Source organism: Pristiophorus japonicus, chromosome 7, assembly GCF_044704955.1.
Source record: "Pristiophorus japonicus isolate sPriJap1 chromosome 7, sPriJap1.hap1, whole genome shotgun sequence".
In the NCBI taxonomy this organism is placed as follows: Eukaryota; Metazoa; Chordata; class Chondrichthyes; family Pristiophoridae; genus Pristiophorus; species Pristiophorus japonicus.
The window spans coordinates 150,405,700-150,425,062 of NC_091983.1; the positions used below are offsets into that span (position 1 = coordinate 150,405,700).

At 45.9% G+C, this 19,363-nt stretch overlaps 1 protein-coding gene across 1 annotated transcript in view; it reads left to right on the forward strand.

Annotated features, from left to right (window-relative positions):
- LOC139266641 (PC3-like endoprotease variant B) overlaps positions 1 to 19,363 on the forward strand; it is a gene marked incomplete at its 3' end in the record, with an annotated part of 827,273 nt that overhangs the window by 630,834 nt on the left and 177,076 nt on the right. Inside the window, exons 9-10 of the mRNA XM_070884230.1 lie at positions 2,740 to 2,850; positions 16,103 to 16,196. Coding sequence (XP_070740331.1) covers positions 2,740 to 2,850; positions 16,103 to 16,196 — 205 coding nt within the window. The remainder of the gene's footprint in view (positions 1 to 2,739; positions 2,851 to 16,102; positions 16,197 to 19,363) is intronic.

Here is a 19,363-nt window from a genome sequence, read left to right on the forward strand (position 1 = left end):
GTTCATTTTCTTCTTTGAATGTGTGCCATTGTTTTTCATTAGTTAAGCGTTGTTTCTTCTGCATTGTTTAAGACTCCAGGGACCATTGCAGGCATCTGAGTTGGAACTGCAGCAGGGGTCCTGCTTCAGAGTGGGAGCAGGAATTCTGGGACCTTAAGGCAGGACTGCTGTCTAAATTAGAAACTGTTCTCCAGGAACAAAAAGAACTCCAAGTTGAACAGACCCAGGCTCTTATGAAATGTGGCACTGGCTTCTGTAGGAAATATACATTATCCACTCTGTACAAGCCAAGCAGGTGGATAATCTTTGCCGTGGATAGAATCCATATTGTGGTTTAGATTTGTTCAAGTTTAATTCCATTATTCTTTTATTCGTTGGTGGGATGTGGGCGTCGCTGGCAATGCCAGCATTTATTGCCCATCCCTAATTACCCCTGAGAAGATGATGGTGAGTCGCTGCCTTGAACCGCTGCAGTCCGTGTGGTGCAGGTACTTCCACAGTGCTGTTAGGGAGGGAGTGCCAGGATTTTGACCCAGCGATGATGAAGGAACAGCAATACATTTCATAGTCAGGATGGTGTGTATCTTGGAGGGGAATTTGGAGGTGATGGTGCTCCCATGTGCCTGCTGTCATTGTCCTTCATCATCATCATCATCATAGGCAGTCCCTCGAAATCGAGGAAGACTTGCTTCCGCTCTAAAAATGAGTTCTTAGGTGACTGAACAGTCCAATATGGGAATTATAGTCTCTGTCACAGGTGGGACAGACAGTCATTGAAGGAAAGGGTGGGTGGGACTAGTTTGCCGCATGCTCCTTCCGCTGCCTGCACTTGGTTTCTGCATGCTCTCGGCGATTAGACTTGAGGTGCTCAGCGCCCTCCCAGATGCACTTGCTCCACTTCGGGCGGTCTTTGGTCAGGGATTCCCAGGCCAAATGATGATGATGATGAGGTGGGAGAGGTTGTGGGTTTGGGAGGTGCTGCCAAAGAAGCCTTGGTGAATTGCTGCAGTGCATCTTGTAGATGGTACACACTGCAGCCACAGTGTGCCAGTGGTGGAGGGAGTGAATGTTGAAGGTGATGGATGGGGTGCCAGTCAAGTGGGCTGCTTTGTCCTGGATGGTGTCGAGCTTCTTGAGTGTTGTTGGAGCTGCACTCATCCAGGCAAGTGCAGAGTATTCCATCACACTCCTGATTTGTGCCTTGTAGATGACGGAAAGGCTTTGGGGTGTCAGGAGATGAGACACTCGCCGCAGAATACCCAACCTCTGACCTGCTCTTGCAGCCAGAATATTTATGTGGCTGGTCCAGTTAAGTTTCTGGTCAATGGTTATCCCCAGGATGTTGATGTTGGGGGATTGAACGATGATAATGCCGTTGAATGTCAAGGGGCGGTGGTTAAATGCTCTCTTGTTCAAACTAGTCATTGCCTGGCATTTGTGTGGCGCAAATGTTACTTGTCACTTATCCACCTAACCCTGAATGTCGTTCAGGTCTTGCTACAGGCGGGCATGGTTTTCCTCTCTTTTAATCCCATTTGTTTAATGTTCTTTTAATCTTACTAAAATGAGATTGCTGGAGGAGTGCCAAACAAAGACTATTTTTGTGCTGTAACAACTGGAACCAAATTCTGCCAGCACTCACTGTTAACAGCTATCAGTGAATAAAGACCTTCATCTCTTCCTGAGCTCAGTAGAGGTGAATGGCAGTCACAGACATCTAGCAACAAAATCTCCATTCCCAAATAACAAACAAACCAACAAACCAATTAATCCAGTGTTCTTCTGCAGGACAATCTTCATTAACATATGCATTTTATTTACAGTAACTCATAATATTGTGTCCCTATTTCCTGCATTGCTAAAATAATGGCATGATTATTCTTCCATTCACTTTGTTGTGCGTATTAAATAGTATGATGTCATTATTTAAACACCACTGTCATTCTTTGATGTTATATTTATTTTCTCATAATTAGGCATGCCCCCATCTAGAATTTAAAATTCGCTTTGCATTTAGTTCCTCTGTCACTTCATCAAATATCAAAACAAATCCTCTTATGTGGGCTGAACAAATGAAACCAGCATTTTTTTGAACAAAAACCTTTGCCCACAGGTTTTCCATTCTAATTTCTCATTTCCAACTTGTGAACTTGTCCCTCTGGCACTGCTTTCTTGTGTTTCAGCACAAATACAAAAAGAAAATGACCAATATGTTTTTACTACCAGCAATCTGCAAAATTTAAAAATTCAATCGTAGGCGTCACATCATTGTGATTCCTTGACTTATTTTGTGTTTTCTCCTATTCTTTTCAACCATGGTTTTTTCCTGCCCTATGGCCCTTGGCCCATTGCCAAGGTTTTTCAATTTAAAAGAATGTAAAAGTCTGATTTTAAGGGCATCTTTTGAGGGCAAGGGGGGAGTGAGCAAGTTGGTATGTGTCTCAGATTAACACCATGGAAGTTGTAGATATTGTGAAAATTGTATTGACTTGTACTTATTGCATCACACTAATTGCTCAAAAATAGCCGACAGCATGTTTTGTTTTCTTTGTTACATCTCTTCAGAGTAACAAACATATTAACGTCTTTGAAAAGATGTTTGCAGTTCCTTGTCAATAGCACGACTGAATTGTAGTCATGTCTGCAGCAAGGAATGCATTTAAAGATTTTTTTACATTTAAATTTGTCCTGATTTTTTTAGGGTGAATTTGAATCTGTTTGTTATGTACTATATTACAGCTATGGATTTGGATTCATCGATGCTGCCTTAATGGTACAGCAAGCTCTTATCTGGACCCCTGTAAGACCTCAGCGGATGTGCTCAGAAGAATTGCCACTCAAGCCTGTGATGTGAGTACCCTGTTTTTTTGAATCCAGCTTTTTAAAGTTCAAACACTAAATCAAAAGGATCAATGTCTACCCAATTTTATTGTGGTAGATTTTACAAAATGTATCACTACAAATGGCAATATGTATGGGGGCGGAACCCCGTAGAAAAGTATTTTGATTAAAGCCATTTAGAGATGTGCAGCCTAATCAAAGTTGAAGTAAATCCACAGAAGTGGTTGATGAATGATTAATAATTAATCAATACCAGTGATGTGGCATTTTTTGAAATGTAAATTTGATGCATAAAACGCTATTATCATCAATGGAAGCAGATGTGAATTGCAGGGGGGAGGGGGAGGGAAGAGAAAAGGAAGGAAGGTAAGTGAAAGTAATAAGCAAGCACTGTTACTCACTCAAAGATGTGCCCAGACAAACACGTTGTGCTCATGGCTTCACTTACTGCTCTGTTGCCTCATCATCATAGGCATTTTCTCGGAATCGAGGAAGACAGCTTCCATTCTTAGCATGAGTTCTTAGGCGGCTGTACAGCCCAATACGAGAACCACAGTCTCTATCACAGGTGGGACAGACAGTGGTTGAAGGAAAGGGTGGGCGGGGAGTCTGGTTTGCCACACGCTCCTTCCACTGCCTGCGCTTGATTTCTGCATGCTTTCGGTGATGAGACTCGAGGAGCTCAGCGCCCTCCCGGATGCACTTCCTCCACTTGGGGCGGTCTTTGGCCAGGGACTCCCAGGTGTAAGTGGGAATGTCACACTTTATCAGGGAGGCTTTGAGGGTGTCCTTGTAACGTTTCCGCTGTCCACCTTTGGCTCATTTGCCGGGAAGGAGTTCCGAATAGAGCGCTTGCTTTGGGAGTCTCGTGTCTGGCATGCGAACTATGTGGCCTGCCCAAGTGTGGTCAGTGCTTCAATGCTGGGGATGTTGGCCTGACGAGGACACTAAAATTGGTGCGTCTGTCCTCCCAGGGGATTTGTAGGATCTTGCGGCGACATCATTGATGGTATTTCTCCAGCGACTTGAGGTGTCTACTGTACATGGTCCACATCTCTGAGCCATACAGGAGGCCAGGTATTACGACGGCCCTGCAGACCATGAGCTTGGGGATCGTTTTGAGGGCTTGGTCTTCAAGCACTCTTTTCCTCAGGCGGCCGAAGGCTGCACTGGCGCACTGGAGGCGGTGTTGGATCTCGTCGTCAATGCCTGCTCTTGTTTATAGGAGGCACCCGAGATTTGGGAAGTGGTCCACATTGTCCAGGGCCGCACCGTGGATCTTGATGTCTGTGGAGGGCAGTACTGTGTGGCGAGGACAGGCTGGTGGAGGACCTTTGTCTTACTGATGTTTAGCGTAAGGCCCATGCTTTCGTACGTCTCAGTAAATATGCCAACTATATCCTGGAGTTCAGTCTCTGTGTGTGCACAGACGCAGGCATCGTCCGCATACTGTTGTTCGATGACAGAGGTTCTGGTCAACATAGCCCCAACGCGAAGGGGGCAGCAGAAGCAGTGTCGCAAAAAAGTCAATGCCGGGGCACTTAAGGACCCAGCTAAGAGAGAACTTTACAGTCAGCGCCTCACAGCTTAGCTAGCGTGCCTTGATGACCCCGAGACACAGAATGCCCACAGCGCTTGGTTTGCCCTCCAGGCCTCCCTAATCGGTGCCTGCAAAGAGACACTCGGTCACTCAACCAGGAAACACCAGGACTGGTTTGATAAGAATGATCAGGAGATTCAAGAGCTAATAGATTGCAAGCATGGGGCATTTCTGAGCCTTAAACAACAACCCAACTTGGGAGCAGCAAAGCAGCATTACAGACGGCTCAAGGCGAAGGTCCAACAAAAAACCTGGGACCTAAAGAACAGGTGGTGGATGGAGAAAGCACAGGAGATACAGCAGCTGGCCGACAGTCATGATGTGCGAGGATTCTTCATCGCAGTCAAGAACACCTACGGTCCAAACACCCACGGCCCCACCCCACTGCTGGCCAAGAACGGGGAAACACTCATCAAGGACACCGAGAGAATCAGGGTCCGCTGGAAGGAGCACTCCTCAATCGAGACTCTGCCTTTGACTCGAGTGTTCAAGACTCCATTCCGCAGCATGAGACCCGCCTCCACCTCAGTGAGACCTCAACACTGCACGAGGTAGAAAAAGCCATAAGACAGCTAAAAAACAACAAGGAAATGGGAGCGGATGGAATCTCTGCTGAGGCACTGAAGTATGGTGGAGGGACATTGCTGGCGCAAATACATGACCTCATCTCTCTCATCTGGAGGGAGGAGAGCATGCCGGGAGATCTTAGAGATGCAGTGATCGTGACCATCTTTAAAAAAGGGGACAAGTCCGACTGCGGCAACTACAGAGGAAACTCCCTGCTATCTGTTGCCTAAGCAGCCTCTTAATGGCAGTTCTTCTATACACAACAGCAGGTTTTGAGGGGCATCAAATAGCAGAGGTGTAACCACAGTAAGAGCGTGTAGATCAAATGCTTCAACACAGAAAAAACACCCCTTGAGATGGCAGTCCGAGAGGTGGGAGTGTGTGGTGTCGGAGCGGCCTATAAAGGCCCAGCGGCAGCGAGAGGCGGTGGCAGTCCGAGAGGTGGGAGTGTGTGGTGTCGGAGCGGCCTATAAAGGCCCAGCGGCAGCGAGAGGCGGTGGCAGTCCGAGAGGCGGGAGTGCGTGGTGTCGAAGCAGCCTATAAAGGCCCAGCGGCAGCGAGAGGTGGCGGCAGTCCGAGAGGCGAGAGTGTGTGGCGTTGGTGAGGCCTATAAAGGCCCAGCGGCAGTGAGAGGCAGCGGCAGTTTGAGAGGCGGGAGTGCGTGGTGTCGGAGTGGCCTATAAAGGCCCAGGTGCGTGGAGAGGCGGCGGCAGTCCGAGAGGCGGGAGTGCGTGGTGTCGGAGCGGCCTATAAAGGCGGAGCTTGTGCAGCTGCAGCCAGGAGAGAAGGCAAACAAGAAATAGAAAGAAATCAAAAGGTGACGTCACAGCCAAGGGGGTAAGTGATTGGCTGGTGATTGGTGAGTAGCTTTTCGTTTTATTTTTTATATCAGTAAGTAACCGTTTAACATTGTTGTTGCCAATTAAAGTGTATCTAAGGGTTAAGTCATGGCAGGAGAGCTCGGGCACGTGATATGCTCCTCTTGTACCATGTGGGAACTCAGGGACACTTCCGGTGTCCCTGACAACCACATGTGCGGGAAGTGTATCCACCTCCAGCTCCTGACGGACCGCGTTGCGGATTTGGAGCTGACGGTGGATTCACTCTGGAGCATCCACGATGCTGAGAATGACGTGAGTAGCACGTGCAGCGAGTTGGTCTTACCGCAGGTGAAGGGTCCACAGCCAGCTAGGGAATGGAAGAGCAGTGCAAGGAAGGTAGTGCAGGGGTCCCCTGCAGTCATCCCCCTGCAAAACAGATACACTGCTTTGAGTACTGTTGAGGGGGATGACTCATCAGGGGAGGGCAGCAGCAGCCAAGTCCATGCCACCGTGGCTGGCTCTGTTGCACAGGAGGGCAGGAAAAAGAGTGGGAGAGCGATAGTGATAGGGGATTCAATTGTAAGGGGAATAGATAGGCATTTCTGCGGCTGCAACCGAGACTCCAGGATGGTATGTTACCTCCCTGGTGCAAGGGTCAAGGATGTCTCGGAGCGGATGCAGGACATTCTAAAAAGGGAGGGAGAACAGCCAGTTGTCGTGGTGCACATTGGTACCAACGACATCGATAAAAAAAGAGATGAGGTCCTACAAGACGAATTTAAGGAGCTAGGAGCTAAATTAAAAAGTAGGACCTCAAAAGTAGTAATCTCGGGATTGCTACCAGTGCCACGTGCTAGTCAGAGTAGGAATCGCAGGATAGCGCAGATGAATACGTGGCTTGAGCAGTGGTGCAGCAGGGAGGGATTCAAATTCCTGAGGCATTGGAACAGGTTCTGGGGGAGGTGGGACCAGTACAAACCGGACGGTCTGCACCTGGGCAGGACCGGAACCAATGTCCTAGGGGGAGTGTTTGCTAGTGCTGTTTGGGAGGAGTTAAATTAATATGGCAGGGGGATGGGAACCAATGCAGGGAGACAGAGGGAAACAAAAAGGAGATAAAAGCAAAAGACAGAAAGGAGATGAGTAAAAGTGGAGGGCAGAGAAACCCAAGGCAAAAAACAAAAAGGGCCACTGAATATAAAGGGGCTGCAGGAGGGCTCAAAACTAAAAATCATGGTTTAAAAACTAGGGTTAAAACACTCTACCTAAATGCTCGCAGCACTCGAAATAAAGTAAATGAGTTGACGACACAAATCATTACAAATGGGTATGATTTGGTGGCCATTACAGAAACATGGTTGCAGGGTGGCCAAGACTGCGAATTAAACAGACAGGGGTATCTGATGATTCGGAAAGATAGACAAGAAAGGAAAGGAGGTGGGATAGCTCTGTTAATAAAGGATGATATCAGGGCAGTTGTGAGAGACGATATTGGCTCTAATGAACAAAATATTGAATCATTGTGGGTGGAGATAAGAGATAGTAAGGGGAAAAAGTCACTTGTGGGCGTAGTTTATAGGCCCCCAAATAATAACTTCACGGTGGGTCGGGCAATAATCAAGGGAATAATGGAGGCATGTGAAAATGGAACGGCAGTAGTCATGGGGGATTTTAACCTACATATCGATTGGTCAACTCAAATCACACAGGGTAGCCTGGAGGAGGAATTCATAGAATGCATCCGGGATTGTTTCTTAGAACAGTATGTTACAGAACCTACAAGAGAGCAAGCTATCTTAGATCTGGTCCTGTATAATGAGACAGGAAAAGTAAACAATCTCCTAGTAAAAGATCCTCTCGGAATGAGTGATCACAGTATGGTTGAATTTGTAATACAGATTGAGGGTGAGGAAGTTGTGTCAGAAACGAGCGTACTATGCTTAAACAAAGGGGACTACAGTGGGATGAGGGCAGAGTTGGCTAAAATAGACTGGAAACACAGACTAAAAGGTGGCACAATTGAGGAACAGTGGAGGACTTTTAAGGAGCTCTTTCATAGTGCGCAACAAAAATATATTCCAGTGAAAAAGAAGGGCGGTAAGAGAAGGGATAACCAGCCGTGGATAACCAACGAAATAAAGGAGAGTATCAAATCAAAGACCAATGCGCATAAGGTGGCCAAGGTTAATGGGAAACTAGAGGAGTGGGAAAATTTTAAACAACAGCAAAGAATGACTAAAAAAGCAAAAAAGAAAGGAAAGATAGATTACAAAGGTAAACTTGCGCAAAACATAAAAACAGATAGTAAAAGCTTTTACAGATATATAAAACGGAAAAGAGTGACTAAAGAAAATATTGGTCCCTTAGGAGATGAGAAGGGGGATTTAATAATGGGAAATGTGGAAATGGCTGAGACCTTAAACAATTATTTTGCTTCGGTCTTCACAGTGGAAGACACAAAAACCATGCCAAAAATTGCTGGTCACAGGAATGTGGGAAGGGAGGACCTTGAGACAATCACTATCACTAGCGGGGTAGTGCCGGACAGGCTAATGGGACTCAAGGTAGACAAGTCCCCTGGTCCTGATGAAATGCATCCCAGGGTATTAAAAGAGATGGCGGAAGTTATAGCAGATGCATTCGTTATAATCTACCAAAATTCTCTGGACTCTGGGGAGGTACCAGCGGATTGGAAAGCAGCTAATGTAACGCCTCTGTTTAAAAAAGGGGGCAGATAAAAGGCAGGTAACTATAGGCCTTTATTAGTTTAACATCTGTAGTGGGGAAAATGCTTGAAACTATCATTAAGGAAGAAATAGCGGGACATCTAGATAGGAATAGTGCAATCAAGCAGACGCAGCATGGATTCATGAAGGGGAAATCATGTTTACCTAATTTACTGGAATTCTTTGAGGATATAACGAGCATGGTGGATAGAGGTGTCCCGATGGATGTGGTGTATTTAGATTTCCAAAAGGCATTCGATAAGGTGCCACACAAAAGGTTACTGCAGAAGATAAAGGTACGCGGAGTCAGAGGAAATGTATTAGCATGGATAGAGAATTGGCTGGTGAACAGAAAGCAGAGAGTCGGGATAAATGGGTCCTTTTCGGGTTGGAAATTGGTGGTTAGTGGTGTGCCACAGGGATCGGTGCTGGGACCACAACTGTTTACAATATTCATAGATGACCTGGAAGAGGGGACAGATTGTAGTGTCACAAAATTTGCAGATGACACTAAGATTAGTGGGAAAGCGGGTTGTGTAGAGGACACAGAGAAGCTGCAAAGAGATTTGGATAGGTTAAGCGAATGGGCTAAGGTTTGACAGATGGAATACAATGTCGGAGTGTGAGGTCATCCACCTAGGGAAAAAAAACAGTAAAAGGGAATATTATTTGAATGGAGAGAAATTACAACATGCTGCGGTGCAGAGGGACCTGGGGGTCCTTGTGCATGAATCCCAAAAAGTTAGTTTGCAGGTGCAGCAGGTAATCAGGAAGGCGAATGGAATGTTGGCCTTCATTGCGAGAGGGATGGAGTACAAAAGCAGGGAGGTCCTGCTGCAACGATATAGGGCATTGGTAAGGCCACACCTGGAGTACTGCGTGCAGTTTTGGTCACCTTACTTAAGGAAGGATATACTGGCTTTGGAGTGGGTACAGAGACGATTCACTCGGCTGATTCCGGAGATGAAGGGGTTACCTTATGATGATAGATTGAGTAGACTGGGTCTTTACTCGATGGAGTTCAGAAGGATGAGGGGTGATCTTGTAGAAACATTTAAAATCATGAAAGGGATAGATAAGATAGAGGCAGAGAGGTTGTTTCCACTGGTTGGGGAGACTAGAACTAGGGGGCACAACCTTAAAATACGGGGGAGCCAATTTAAAACCGAGTTGAGAAGGAATTTCTTCTCCCAAAGGGTTGTGAATCTGTGGAATTCTCTACCCAGGAAAGCAGTTGAGGCTAGCTCATTGAATGTATTCAAGTCACAGATAGATAGATTTTTAACCAATAAGGGAATTAAGGGTTACGGGGAGAGGGCGGGTAAGTGGAGCTGAGTCCACGGCCAGATCGGCCATGATCTTGTTGAATGGCGGAGCAGGCTCGAGGGGCTAGATGGCCTACTCCTGTTCCTAATTCTTATGTTCTTATGTTCTTGTGTCACGAAATCTCGACACAGCCTCATGGACAACCCATTTGTTATTTGTCTGTGAATCCATATATTTTAAATTCTTTCTTAACCCCTTTTGGTGCAAGTCTTTTGCAGTGTAAAGTTGCAGCGGGCTAGGATGGTAATGATTGTGCAGGTGCAATAGTCCGCTTCCTTGCTGTATTATTGAAAGTGTCTTGAGGTCTTTTCAAACAGTACTGGCACTTCATCTCGGATTCTTGCGCTTCTTTTAAACTGTTAGCTTCCAGCACTTAATTCAATAACCTTTCACAAATTAGTGCTCCATTTATATTAAAATCATCATCATCATAGGCAGTCCCTCGAATCGAGGATGACTTGCTTCCACATCAAAATTTCACAGGTGTTTCAATGAAGGACCTGAAATTCCAGGTCCAAACTAAATCTTGAAGGGTGGAAGATGTCTGTGCTTGGATTTTTTTTAACATATGTTGACCATTGCACACCAGCCACAACACGGGTTTGACAGAGCTAGGTCTTGGTCCAGCAGCAAGGGTTAACCAAGACGACTGGAGACCAACTCTGTTGCACGGACCTAATGCGCACACATATCGCAGTGTGGGCTGGCCCGTGCTGCCCCTGGGCCCTCGCCTTTTCTGGGCCCCGAACTCACATCTCTCCTGAGCCCCGATCACGTCCCTGTACAATCTCTCGCCGCTCCTTCGCCCCGACCTCGCCGCTCCTGCAGTACTCGCCCACGCTCCAATCACCGACCCGGACCTTGATGATGTCCCTTTTCACTGCCGTTGCTCTCCTGCTCCAGCACGTGCTGCTCCTTCCGCTCCCCGGCCTGCTCCGATGGTGCTCACAGGCCGGGGGCCACGCAGACTGCTGGGCTAGGCTGCCACATTGCTCCTTCCGCTCCCCAGCCTGCTCCGATGGATATTAAAATATGAGCCAGTTCGAAAATGTTGAATCCCCTTGCTTATAGTACAACACAATCTTAAAGTAACTGGGCAACCTTCCCTAGATATTTTAGGCACTAAAGAGCCAGTGGCCAAGATGGGGTCTTGAGCTCAAACACTGGTTTAGCCCGCCTTTTGCGCAAGGCGCCATCTTGGTAAAGGAGTTGACAATGGCACTGGGAACAGCCGCCTGGAGGATCGTTAAGGGTCTGATTGACAATTAAATTGCCCACGATCACTCATTACAAAGGCTTCACAGCATTTTGGTGGCTAGCGCTTCATTTAATGACCTCTCCTAACAGCAACCAGCAGACTAGGAGTAAACAGGTTGAGGATTTCAAGTGCTACTTAAAGCCATGCTCAGTTTTCACTGTTCACTGGCTGCTGGAGGTTTGAAGAGGACTCTTGAGACACAGCAGGAGATTTTCTGGGACACTATGTCGAGACTTCACCAACACTCTGTCAACATTTATTCTTGAAATTCTCTGAGGACTTCACCTAAAGAGAGTGAGTGCTGTGCTACTCCACCTTATTGGACAGCTTATAGGAGACATCAGGAGAAAGAGATTGCTTGGACATGGGCATCTTTCTAGGGATCTGGAGGAGGAATGGAAGGAGGACATAAGGCTATGCAGAGCAGCACCAGCTGCTGCAGGAGAGAGCGGCAGGAGGGAGAGTGGGTTCCTTACCCCTCCCCCCACCGGCGGGGACAGGACATCCCTCCTCCTCTGGACCTTCTCCACAAGGACCTCTAGTGCCACTTCCAAGAACCTGTGCACCCTCTCACACGGTCCCTGAGCCATCCTGAAATGTTCAATTGTGTATCAGCCAGTGCACTCCACAACTTCAGTCGAAGGTGATGTGTGAATGATTGTTAGGGGTACTGAAAACCTTGAATTTTATTTTAAATTAAAATATGGGAATTGAATATGGGGAGACATCAGGTTCAAACTAGAAAGAATGATGAGGGTGATGGAAAGCAAGATTGGGCGGGGTGCATAATGGGTCAACAATCCGCTACCACCCGTTTTCCATCATCACCAGAAGTTAAAATCAGCCCCATGAAAAAGGATAGACAAGACTGGCCTGTCTATCGTGCTTGTCCCACCCTGGCAGGATGTAACCTCTGTACACTATTACTCCCATTCACCCTTACACAGTCATGCAATCTCCTGAGCGAGCCAAGAAAACAAGAAAGAAAACTAACCAATTTAGGGAAAAAACTCTAGGAAATTCTTTTCCAACCCTCTAAAGGCAATCAAGCAAGCTCCAGGAGATCACAGTCACTGGGTGACATAATTCCCAATAACCCACCTACTTTCTATATCTAGATATGTTAGCTACTTTCAGGAACTCGTTCAGCTGCCTTTTGAATGCTTGCAATAAAACTGCACTCACTTCAAGTTACCAGCAACATACTCCAGAGGTTGATGACTCTCTAAGAAAGAAGTACCTCCTAGTATCTTACCCAATTCTTTGCTTTTGTAACTTATACTTATGTCACTGGTCCTTCCTGATCTATCTAGCTTGATTAGCCTATTCATGTGTACCAAATTTTATCTTTTCATTATTTTAAAGACCTCCATCAAATCTGATCTGTTTCAGCTACAGGGAACCTAGCTCATTCTACAAAATATTCATCCTATTGGATAATACAGAGATGTTGGCAGAAACTGTGAATAAAGTGCATATCCTACATCACACTATATTTAAGGAGATCAATGATAACTTGGCAAGACAGAAAGAAGGAGATTAGAAAAAAAGTATAATAACAGCAACAGAATCTCAAAGCTGTCTTTTGGCTATTGGAGTTTATTCTCAATGGATGTGTTACAAATTCAGGTCTGAGTTCGATATTCTTTGAAGTAGAGCAGTCTGAGCAGCTTATTTTTCAAAGTGTGTCTATATGACCCAATGTCTGGGTATACAATAACCCTGAGTGTAACTATAGTATCCCTTGTGATCAGAACTGGATATTTGTATCTTTTGCACAAGTGCTTCTTCAATATCTCTGAAGGCAAACTGAGCAAATACTTGGTGCGAGGAGGTCGGATACGATTGCTAAACTGCTTTACTCCACAATACATAAGCAACATTATGATCAGATTCACTTATTTCAATCAGTATACAAAATAACGAGCATTGCTACACTTCCCCACATCTTACTTAAACAAGAAGACATCTAACTGTCCTCCAGCATTTCTAGTATTTTAGCCTCAGTGAAAGCACAGCTTCCTTTCTGTTTTATCTCTTGCTTGTCACAGCTAGAAAGAGATAAGACACTTTCCACACAATGGCCACGATCTCGCCAACCATGGCAAGTTTGGGGTGGCCAGGGTTGGTGGCATATGGTGACCCCGCTCCCGGCTCCAGCCCGCACTGTGTGAAGAATCTTCCCTTGATTGGGCTTGTTAAACCCACCCTGCGAGGTTCCCGACCAATTAAAAGGAAGTGGGTCTGATGACAACATTTGATGACATGTCATCAGTCGGTTTCCTTAAAAGGACCATGCCCACATTGGTTTCGACAGTTTTTCTGACAGTATTTTGCAGCATTGAGGTACTGCAAACACTGACAAGCACAGCACAAAGGTGCACGGCTGCACCTAGGCTCTCCCATCACGCAAATTATTATTTAAATGGAGAGGATTACAAAATGCTACGGTACAGAGGGATCTGGGGGTCCTTGTACATAAAACACAAAAAGTTAGCATGCATGTGCAGCAAGTAACTAGGAAGGCAAATGGAATGTTGGCCTTTATTGCAAGGGGGATGGAGTATAAAAGTAGGGAAGTCTTGCTACAACTGTACAGAACGTTGGTGAGACCACACCTGGAGTACTGCTTACATTTTGGTTCTCCTTATTTAGGGAGGGATATACTTGCATTGGAGGCAGTTAAGAGAAGGTTCACGAGGTTGATTCCTGAGATGAAGGGGTTTTCTTATGAAGAAAGGTTGAGCAGATTGGGCCTATACTCATTGGCGTTTAGAAGACTGAAAGGTGATCTTATTGAAATGTATAAGATTCTGAGGGGGCTTGACAGGGTAGATGCAGAGAGGATGGTTCCCTTGTGGGGGAATCTAGAACTAGGGGGCATAGTTTCAGAATAAGCGATTGCCTATTTAAAACGGAGATGGGGAGGAATTTTTTCTCTCAGAGGTTCATGAATCTTTGGAATTCTCTATCCAGCGAGCTGAGGAGGCTGGGTCATTGAATATATTTAAGTTGGAGACAGACAGATTTTTGAATGATAAGGGAGTCAAGGGTTATGGGGAGCGGGCAGGGAAGTGGAGTTGAGGCCAAGATCAGATCAGCTATTATCTTATTGAATGCTGGAGCATGCTCGAGGGGCCAAATGGCCTACTCCTGCTCCTATTTCTTATATTCTTATATTCTCTTCCCTTACAATGGGTGAAGAGACCTCCCCAGGACACCAACACAGTCTGGTTGCACATTGCACAGAAGGGCAAAGCAGGGATGTCATCAGGAGGACCTGGCTGTAGGGGCGCAAACCTTTCAATGATCTCAGTAGATCACGAAATGTTACTGCAAAACCACACTCAACCTCACCCTGCTGTGCCACTCATCACATCCCCATCACTCTGCCTTACTTACCCTAATCCTGGACATCCTTACTCACACCAACTTACCTTGCACCTCCACCCATCCCTCTCTCTCTATCTACATTATCACATCCCCATCTCATTAGCCACACCTCACACTCCCCCTCATCCTTGTCCAATCATACCAACTAACAACACACAAGGGTCGGCACTTGAGTCTTTTAGCCAATGTTCATGTAGAGTTTCTGCTCATGTGTTGTCTAACATTGAAATCTTTATTTTGAACACTGTGTTCTTGGACAAATTTTTGTGAACCTTTGGAAGTGACTTCGTGAATTGTCGTGAATGGTGAGGCATAAGGGTGCCCCCCACAATGGTGATGAATGTGAAAGGAATGGCTTGGTCATTGTAAGGCGTTGGTGTTGGGTGGTTCCAACTTGGCACATCATGTGGCAGCTAGGGTGTACAGCGCTAAGTGAAGTAAATCTGACCATGGTGAGGCCATCCCTGGCATCCCGGGCAGCAATGTGGTTGGGTGCTGATACCCTGTGTACTGTGCAGCATCAGGTGCTTGCGGAGAAGTTTGGTGGTGTTGGTGGTGATGCTGGTTTGTTTAATGATGCTGAATTTGGGGCTGATCATGGTGGGATTCTGAGGACCAAGGTGAGATTTTTTCAAGGGCACCGATGCTGATGGAATAGATGGCAGCTGAAGTTGAGATGACAGAAGCGATCTGTCAGTGGTGAGAGAGCTTGCTCCAAGGAGGTGACACTGGATAGAGAGTTCACTACAAACACTTTAAAACTGCATACTGCTCAAAAGTGGCTTCTAAATCCTGAAGGCTGCAGCTTCTGAAACTGGGAAGTGAGCAGCTGTGAAATGGTAGCTTTTATACCACTTCTGCAGCTGTCAATTAACCAAAGTAATGGAGAGTGATTGAGAACCTGAGGTACTTACCTGACATAAAGCCCGAGCAACGGGAAGGTCTTGAAAAAGTTGGTAAAATGGTAAGTTGCTGGTAAAATTATTTTTAAATACCTTTAATCTCTTAATGATGTTAATTGGCTGGCCCACCTCTTGGTGTCGGGTCTGTGAACCGCAGCCAGACCCAGCCCTTTGAAAACTCACATGGAGGCAGGTTCAGAGCAAACTTCCGCCCCACTGTCAATCACAGCCATTTTGACAGTGGGCCTGCCTCCAAATCTACATTCATGGGGCTGGGAAGATTCCGGCCATAATGAGTGTGAGGTGTTTAGCAATTACCTAGGCAAGCTAATGAATTGCTTATTAATTGCAGGCTTTAGGATGAAACAATTTTTCTTAGCATATGAATCACTGTTCAGCTAGATGCCTTTTTTTAAAAAACTTATGAAAATAGTCTTCATCTTAAAAAAACAACTTTGGAAGTAAATCCTTTCTATGGAAAATTGGTCAAAAATGTCAAAATGGGACAATGGATTTCTACTATTAAAGAGGAGGTAAAAATAAAACCTTCCTTCAGTCCTTATTGATATTGTTGCCTTCCAAAATGAATGAGTGATTTTTTACTTTAAGATGGATTTAATTCCTCTGATTGATTGTTTTATTCATTTCTTCACACATTATCTCAACAGAATTGTCCCAGCTGGTGAGAGTGTGAAACTGCATCTCACTACAGATGCCTGTGAGGGCACAGCTAGAACCATCAATACGTTGGAACATGTGCAGGTTGGGGAAATAAATTAATTTAACATTATAGTAATGATCATCTTGTTTGTCCAACAACATAATAAATGTTTATTAGTTGTTATTAGACTTGTAGCAGCATGGTGCAGTCTTCATCTACACAACTACAAAATAAAAATGCTCCCTAACTTGGAAATAATTATATGCAGCTGCTTCTGTTACATGTTACATACTTGAGTCCAGATTTTAACTCGGGCAGGCGGGATTAAGGCGAGCAGCAAGTCCCAATGGCATCGTCAATGTGCGGCCCACGTGGTTTTAAGTCTTAGGCCTGGTTTCAATTTTATTGACAGACCTGAACACGCTGGGAAATGGGCAACCCGCTTATTTTATGGCACAATTTCTGGTGGGCTGTCCGAGACCTATTTAAAATGAGGATGCACCTCTTAAAGTAAGGTTGATTCCCTGATGCCAGCTTTCACTGTTATACTGCTGGAAGTAGGACTATTAGGAGAATGAGTCGCATAGCTACCATTTTGTGATTGCCTGCCCGGAGATCTTTGTAGAGGAGGTCAGGGTAAGGAGAAAGGTCGTGTTTCCCAGCAACCACAGGAGCTTCCCCAGAGTGACTATCCAGCAGACTTGGACAAAGATGGTTGAGAGGGTCAGTGCCAGCAGCCTCAACTAAAGGACCTGGATTCAATGTAGGAAGAGGTTCAATGACCTCACAAGAGCAGGAAATGTGAGTACAACTCTACATCTCTCTCAACAATACTCTTTTCAGCCCCTCCCTCACTGCACAATGATTTGCTCCCCTCCATCACATCCTTCAGAATAAAATCACAAGAACACACTGCAACATCTTTCTCATTCCAAACACACTCGGCTTTTCCATTTGCGCCCTTCACACACCACTCACAGCATTCTCTTCTTGCATCTGAGCACGTGCACCACCAGCAATACCTCCCAGGATTCCTTCCTCACTTCACACCATCCACTTGGCTTTACATTTATCATCTCCTCACCCTCATTCCATCTTGTTTCTTCTCCACCTTTCAGCAGAAATACTATTTGCACAAGCCTGATACGTGTCCACTTACTTTCTTAATAGCCATTCATTAATTCTCGCCTTCTCTTTCTGCAGAAAGTAATGCCGGGGAGAGGAGCAAGACCAGGGGGAGGAGTAACTCTCACCCAAAAGAGAGCAAGAAGCCCTGGACATTAGTGGCCTCGGAAAAGCCAGGAGCATCGGGGAAGAGGAGGCTGGCAGCTTTTCTGAGCAGAGTGTCTGCATATTACTTGTAACCCTTTATTTACCTCAACAAATATTCAGCAAGCTTTACAAGTTGCATTCTCAAGATTATCACCTGATAATGTCCAACCTCTCTGTGCCATCCTAACTCTTGTCCCTTTTCTCATTCCTGTAGGTCCTTATGAGCACTTGGACCCTGCAGAAGATAACACCCCAGAGGAGAGCCACCCTCATAAGCATGCACTATCACTCATTACAACCCTCCCAAGCACCAGCACAGATATTGGCACTCCACATGAGTTAGGCAGTGAGCTAGAGGGTTAGGCATGTGGTGAAACACTCAGCTCGAATGTACAGCTGCAGGTACTGGTGGCATGTGGGAGGGTACTGTTCTCTCCCAGCTTTGCTAAGCAGAACACAGATTAGGATTTCAGGGGCAAAGCCAGGAAACGAAAACTGCTTGGGCTAGAACGTCTAATTTTTTTGCATGCTAAACGCCCACTTAATGCCCATTTTTCCATGGAAATTATGTATAATGCCCAGATATCACCCATTTAGCCACAAAATGGAAACTGATGCCCATTTTTCGGAAACATTTTTCGGCAATAGTTATTTTCCCCATGTGCTTAACACCGGGAAAAAATAATACTGCCCGCCACTTTTTTTGCGCGAAATCATCAGAATGGGCGAAATCAACGCCCATAATATCACCCAGTGTTAATTTCCACACTGATTTAACGCCAAGATTCAATAATACCACCCGCCCACTTTTTTTTGTCATAAACAGCATATTTACCGAAACGAGCAGCCATGAGATCGCCCAGCGCCACTTTCACCACCTCGCACACATATCGCCCACAATATCGCTCGCCTAAAAAAATGCCCAGAAAAAGTGGAACTAATCACAGCATTATGGACGCCATGTTCTACATCACATGTCACATCCTTTAAAAGGCTGCTGTGCTTCAACCTCGGGGGAGTTCGGACATACTCTGAAGGTCGTTGGAGTTGATGTGAACATCGCTACAAACATCTTGACCGTACTGTGACCGATTAGAATTTAATAGGTGTCTTCGTCGGGAAATTCATTCTTTGTGACCAATTGGTGGAAAACAGAGCTATTGCAATGAGGCCTGTCCTTTCTCACTCTCTCTTGATGACCAATTATATGCAGCAGACTCGAGATCGCCGAAGGTACGCTCCACAGCATTATGTGCTCAATGTAAGACGTGCCAGACTGATGAGGAGGACCAGATGTTACACCCCCCGCAAGTACAGGGAGAAGCATTCTTACCTCGACTTGCCCGACACCACCTGACTTCGGAGACTGCGCTTCCACAAAGAGGTTATCACTGAGGTATGCCAGCTCATAAGGAGAGATCTGCAGCCTGCCAGCACCATCAGTACTGCACTGTCCGTCGAGGTCAAAGTCACCTCGGTACTTCGTTCTATGCCTCGGATTCTTTTCAGGCCACAGCTGGCGACATTTGCGGACTTTCTCAGCATGCCACACATTGCTACATTAGAAGGTCACTGAAGCCCTGTACGTACGCAGGAGGGACTTGATCAGCTTTCCTGTGACCAGGGAGGCTCTAGGATTCTCCAGAATTGCAAACATTCCCAAGGTGCAGGGAGCAATAGACTGTACGCACATCAGAATGCGGGTATCTTTTCAGGATGCAGAGGTTTTCAGGAACCGCAAGGGATTTCACTCCCTGAATGTCCAACTGGTTGTCGACCACCAGCAAATTATACTGGCAGTGAATGTTCAATTTCCAAGCAGCATCCATGATACTCACATCCTGCGTGAGAGCACTGTATCTGACTTGTTTAACAATCAGCCACAGGGTCAATGCTAGATGCTTGGTGACAAAGGATATGGCCTCGCCACCTGCGTGACACCCATACCGAAGCCGAGAGGCGATACAATGAGAGCCACAGAGCCACTCGCAATATC